The sequence below is a fragment of the Anolis carolinensis genome, chromosome 1 (genome assembly GCF_035594765.1).
Source record: "Anolis carolinensis isolate JA03-04 chromosome 1, rAnoCar3.1.pri, whole genome shotgun sequence".
Taxonomy (NCBI): Eukaryota; Metazoa; Chordata; class Lepidosauria; order Squamata; family Dactyloidae; genus Anolis; species Anolis carolinensis.
This window is the reverse complement of record NC_085841.1, coordinates 238,869,921-238,875,920: the sequence shown is the minus strand read 5'-3', so window position 1 is coordinate 238,875,920 and position 6,000 is coordinate 238,869,921. Positions and strand designations below refer to the sequence as shown.

Sequence of the window (6,000 nt, the reverse complement as noted above, 5' to 3'; positions counted from 1 at the left end):
TGAAATCCAACGCCTACCCACCCCCAGTGGTATCTGGATGATTCTGGACATCCTAGTCTGTAAAAGCAGTGTTTCCAAAGCTCTGTTCCTTTCATTAACCTCCTAATATTCTTGGAAAACTGGATGCAGTAAAGACTGCAGACCCAGTTAAGCCCTCCCCAAGATGATTTAGAGACCCTTCATGTCACATCAAACTAAAAATTAGGACTTGTTACACAGGAATAGGAAGAAAAGTAGCAACAACAATGGCTTGTGAAATTTGACCTGTATAGAAAAAATATGTTAGCAGAGTAAAAGTGAAAGGCTAATAAAAACACTTTTATTAGAAAACAAAAATAAAAGCCTCACAGTTAAAATTGATCTTTGTCCTGTCCAGGGGAGGCTACAGTTTCCAGTGATTCTTACCCAAAAAACCTGAATTCTCTCTGTACCCACAGAGACAGTGTGCAACATTCTCAACACCCCACCCAGCAGTTGAGACCACCCTTTGAAAGATAGTCCAGCACACGGACACAGATCTCTGTGTGTTTTCTTCACGTGTCTGGAAAGTGAGGCCCTCATTCCAAGCAAACATGGTCTGGAGCCTGCTGTGAGAGCTCTAGGTCCCCTGAAGCAGAACCACAAGAGTTCAGTTTCTATGCACAATCTAGAACTGTCTGAATGCTCTGCTTCAAGATCTCCAGCAGCTGCTGCTCAGAAGAAAGTGACGAGTGCACATGAACCGCTATGGATAGCTGAGGATTGCCCCTGGAAATGCCAAGGAGGGATTCTTCTCAATTCAATAGGTGGTGATTGGTGTTACTGTCTGTGGCTCGCTCACTTCCTGATCCACAGGAAGTGACCTACAGGATCATTAGCGAGACCTTGCAACTAGTCAAGTGCCCGTGCTATCAAAATAGGGGAAGAACCCAGCACTGTTCTACAGCAGTTACCAGATGTTGCTAGGACTTTTCCAGCAACAGCAGTAAAATTCAAAATGATTTTGTGCAGCAGAGGTGTGGAAGTAGTCCAAGAACTGCTCTTTCAATCCAGCAGGGATAGAAACAGCCCAGTCAGATTTTCCTTAACTCACTCCAGCACCTCAAGCACAGTCTTCCGGAGAGCAATTGAGAACATCTCTTCCCAGGGCACACGCAACCACTCCACCAGCTCAGCCAGCAGGTCTGGACACTCTGTTCGCAAGTGCCAAGTACTCTCCACTTTTAGGACCTGCAGAGGAAATGGCAGAGTTCAAATTATCTAAACTTCTACAGATGCCACAGACTGCCAAAATGAATTATAAATGGGTCCTAGTACAAATCAAGACTGAACTCTCCTTAGAAGCCAAAATGGGTATCATACATTGGCCATATCACAAGACAACATAGCTCATTTGGAAAAAAAAATCGTGTCAGGAGCAACTTGAGTCACTTCTGGAGTGAGAGAATTGGCCGTCTGCAAGGACGTTGCCCAGGGGATGCCAGGATTTTTTTTTATGTTTTACCATCCTTGTGGGAGGCTTCTCTCATGTCCCCGCATGGAGCTGGAGCTGATAGAGGGAGCTCATCCGTGCTCTCCATGGGTGAGATTCGAACCTGGCAGCTTTCAGGTCAGCAACCCAACCTTCAAGTCATGAGGCTTTAGTCCACTACACCACCAGGGGCTCCTATTTGAAAAGATGATAATGCTCAATAAAGTGGGAGGCAGCACAAAATGAGGGAAAACCACATTACAGGTGGTTAAATTCATCAAGGAAACCACAGATCTGAGCTTGCAAGATTCGAGCAGGCCTGCTAACAATAGGATGTTGGTTTCTCATTCATATACTTGTGAAAAGTTGAAGCAGCCTTGACAATTACCAATGACAAAAGTTTAAAATGCGGTTTGCAACACTAATGGAACTTCTAAATCCCAAATTTTACTCTGTGCATAAATTAAGACTGTAATCTGTATGAATGCAGTCCACAATCCATAAATTAAAGGACTGAAGAGAAACAGACATGCAACACTGCTCTTGTTTCCCCACACTACACTTGCTTGGTCCCTTTCCATTCAGTATATCAGAGACCACCTCTAATTCTGTTACTTACCTCATCATAAAGCTGCAGTTTTACATCACAAGGAGAGAAACGGTAAAGTATAATGCCACTGATGCTACTGATTGGCTCACTCTCCTTCAGATGAATACTATCCTTGGGCTCAGTGCTACTGTCTGAACTAGAAGAAGGTGGGTCTTTTTGCCACTGGTGATCTTCTTCCACCAAGAAAATGTTACTATGGGTGCTAAGCAAGGTCACAGGAAAGGCAGAAGCCCCTAGGAAGAAGAGAGGCATACACACTCTTTATAAAACAGCTCCACAGCAAGCACACATTCTTATTGTGGCTGGAGAACCAATAACAATCCCAAGAACTCTCTATACCTTGGATGAGATATGCCAACAGATAGAAGAAGGGTCTGGCCGAACCACTTGGAGCTTCTTTTGCTAGATCTTTGTCAATCAGTGACCTAAAAGACAGCCACAAATAACTGAAATGGGACTGCCAGTACATTCACTTTCAGTTTATTGAATGCTATCGTGAACACACTGATTCAGTACCAATTTCAAAAATGAAGCCACTTCAAATCAGTTTAGGAAGTTGATAGGAGACATTCAGAGTACTCAGCTAGATGAACCATGAGTTTTCTGACTTAAGATAATTCAGTTCCAATGCCCCAATTGCCACCTCTTACTCTGCCAATCTATCTCTATTACAAAGCTTGAATCTCCACTGCATCTCCTAAACATCATGCCAGCACCAACTGTAGGGTAAACTCTTATTTATACTGTACAAATGCAACAGGATTCTTACCACAATGGATGCTGGGGATTCATTTCCAGAACAGTAACATCTGGGATATTTCTCTTGCTTTTGGCCGGCAACTCCTGTATGAGTTCTGCATAAAACATTGAAAGAAGTCATTATGTGAATGAACTAGAAGAAGGGTCTGAACTGTTTCCTGTCTTCTAGGGCTAAACATTCAGCCAGGAAGGAGCAAACTTTGCGTCAAAGTTATCTGCTGCCAATAAAGAAAAGTCTTCCTTCACAATAGCCTTAACAAAAGACATAGCTCACAGCACACAAGGAGCAGAGCAGCCAAGACTGCAGAAAGTCACTAATCTAAAAGTAAACAGAAGGAAACACACTGAAGAACAAAGAAGTTATACTACTTTTTAAATCAGTTGAACTTTGGTGCCAACGTCATCACAGCTGTACCAATTGCCAGCATTTGGCTGGTCAGCACTGTATCTCAAGCCACTTTTAGGCTGACAAGTTGTCATCCCTGTGATAGAAAACCAGAGTAGTAGCCAGATCTTCTAATCATCCTCCAGTTTTGATACACATGTGCGCCATCTCAAAGTAAAGGAAGATTGTTCAAAAATGGACATAGCCTCAAACCCCTTCTTACGTGTCAGGCACTGGAGGAAGCGTCGACAGCGACTCTGGTTGCGAAGCAGCAGGTTATAGGAGGCAGAAGGATTCACAAACTCCACATGCAAGCTTTGGTGACACAGTCCTACCTCCAGGCAAGAGAGGTTAGATAGGCAGTGGCAGTCACCCTTCTTCAACCAGTCAGATGGCTGTCCCCTAGCACAGATAAAACAATATAAGCCTCCACTTACAAGATGGGGAACCCACCCCACCTAGAAGGAAATAGATCAAGAACACAGGGTGATTTGTAGTTGGTGAGGAGCAGAACACCTGCTCCAGTATGAACCCATCCTTACAGTGAGATTCAAAACTTAAAACTCTCTTGAAAGTTCTCCAAATTCTAAGGCATCTAAGTGGCATTTGATCTCTGCTCAAGAGCACAGTGTGCACAATGGAGAATAGTGGAACTAAACAGTGTCCAATTTAGAATAGCTATGTGTGCTAGTCTAATTATTTTCATCAGTCTCCTGGGTATAAAAATATTCAAGTTATGTTATGTCTGGAAGCTGGGCAGAAATGAGAACTGCCTCAAAATAGTACATCTCACCTTATCTCCCCTTTAACCTCCAACACATGAAGTTGGACATCTGAACACACCAGGAGTGCCTGGAACTCTCCTGGCTGGCCATTTTTCACTACAGCCACCTAGATAAAGAATGACAGAAAATGGCACCTTCTGAGAGACATGGTGCCTCCAAAAACACTGCCATTCCAACCATTACTACACAGAAAGGCCAGATCTGGCAGATCATGACGTATCAAGGTCATGAGAACAGCATCCTATACCTTGAGAAAGCATTTGAACTCTTCTGCCTTGTCAAATACTTCCATATCCAAATAAAGCTTTAGACGATGGTCCACGGAAAAGAAGTCCCGCATGCTCAACAGATTGTTGGTTGCTGGGTTGGAGGAAGCAGCAGAGTTAGCGACATTCAGCAAATCAACGGCATCATTTGAACTTTCAACTTGGAAAACACAGCTGTCGCCCTAACAGGCCTGAGCCTGCTGCAATCACATTACACTTTCATTACAAGTAAAATTTAGAACATTTCTCAATACAGATAATGAGATTCAGCATTTGAATCATGTGGAATCCATTAAACTACAGGTGACACAAAGGGCTTCTTTATATTTAAAGGCAAAGCTCCCTCTTCTGGAGCATACATGCCAGCTGACTCTGTCCAAGTCAGAGAGACGACGAGAAATATCTAGAGCAGGCATGGGCAAACTTCGGCCCTCCAGATGTTTTGGACTTCCTCAATTCCTAACAGCTGAATTGTGGGAGTTGAAGTCCAAAACATCTGGAGGGACAAAGTTTGCCCACGCCTGATCTAGAGCAACGGATTTCTATGCAGAATTTTGCAAGGGGACTGCATACAGACCATCACAAAACTCCCTTTTATATTATATAGCTATCCCATGAACTGCCTCAGGCTGACTGTTCCTCCTCTTCCACACATGGAGCAACTTGGAATATCTTAGAGATATCAATATTACTTTTTAAAAATAAATTTAAGAGGATAGCACTCTTACATTAATTGTAGAAAACACCCCAGTTAATTGGTTTTTTCCCCTTAGTTCCTGCTTAAACGCTCCCCTATTTAACACTCGAAAGCACTCTCTTGTCTCTGAATGATCACTATTCCCTTCTCCATCTTACAAGTCTCACTACAAATTTTTGCGACCCTGCTTTTTCTACCAGCTTTGCAGAACTCTCTCACATCACAACACCCCTTGCTTCCTTTAATGTCTGGGATCAACACCATTTGTTGATCACAGCAAAAAGAATAAAACAAAAGGCATACTCTCACAACAGTTTACACACTAATTGGCCTTACTTTCCACACCACGCAGAAAACCAGATTTGTTGCTGAATGGATACTGGCTCACTCATAGACATAACTCTACTGAAGGAACGTCCTGTTTACATAGTCAACACTTACTGCCCTCTCCCCTTACATTCGTCACATTTATGAATAGTTTACACATCTAGACATAAACATGGTCATTGTTCCTTGAAATCTCAGATCAAGGCAAGTAACATGGCCATATGACTCCAAATGGCTGGAAAATCTGGAAGCAATTCCGCCACCTGTGGTACCTATGCACAGCCCCAAGATATTCCCTAGACATGGCAATAAGCCAGGAACAGTGGACAATCCACAATCTTTTCAAAAACCACCCACCACCTGCTATGGAAGCTAGAGTTTAACAAGTCTTTTGACTGCTGTCACATCCTTTCATCAATGCTAGTGGAAGCACAGCTGTCATGAAAACTTCAGCAGTGATTCACACATCAGTCAGCAAGACCTTTGGCTGCTTTCAAAGTGGCAATTGAAAATAATTGAAAGGCACTTAAAATACTAACCATACAACACCTCTAACAATCAGCAGGTGGAGCTCTTGCCTTTCTCCTACTACAAAATATTCCTCCATTTACAGCTTAAGTAGGCCACCTGGCTGAATATGTTATGTGGTTAAAAATTCTAGTTCTGGTTAGAATAGGCTTCCTATCTCTTCACAATCACTATGCACCATCCCTTCTGCCTT

At 42.9% G+C, this 6,000-nt stretch overlaps 1 protein-coding gene across 7 annotated transcripts in view; it reads right to left on the bottom strand.

The window, feature by feature from the left end:
* Nucleotides 1–297: 297 nt before the first annotated feature.
* The window catches only part of stk11ip (serine/threonine kinase 11 interacting protein), a 63,179-nt gene continuing 57,476 nt past the window's right edge, over nt 298–6,000 (bottom strand). For all 7 annotated transcript variants that reach the window (XM_062967232.1, XM_062967227.1, XM_062967233.1 and 4 more), the window contains exons 19-25: nt 4,237–4,349; nt 3,998–4,095; nt 3,428–3,606; nt 2,830–2,914; nt 2,400–2,485; nt 2,070–2,293; nt 298–1,209 (exon numbers count right to left, since the gene is read on the bottom strand). In XM_062967232.1, coding sequence (XP_062823302.1) covers nt 1,069–1,209; nt 2,070–2,293; nt 2,400–2,485; nt 2,830–2,914; nt 3,428–3,606; nt 3,998–4,095; nt 4,237–4,349 — 926 coding nt within the window. In that variant the 3' untranslated portion in view covers nt 298–1,068. The remainder of the gene's footprint in view (nt 1,210–2,069; nt 2,294–2,399; nt 2,486–2,829; nt 2,915–3,427; nt 3,607–3,997; nt 4,096–4,236; nt 4,350–6,000) is intronic.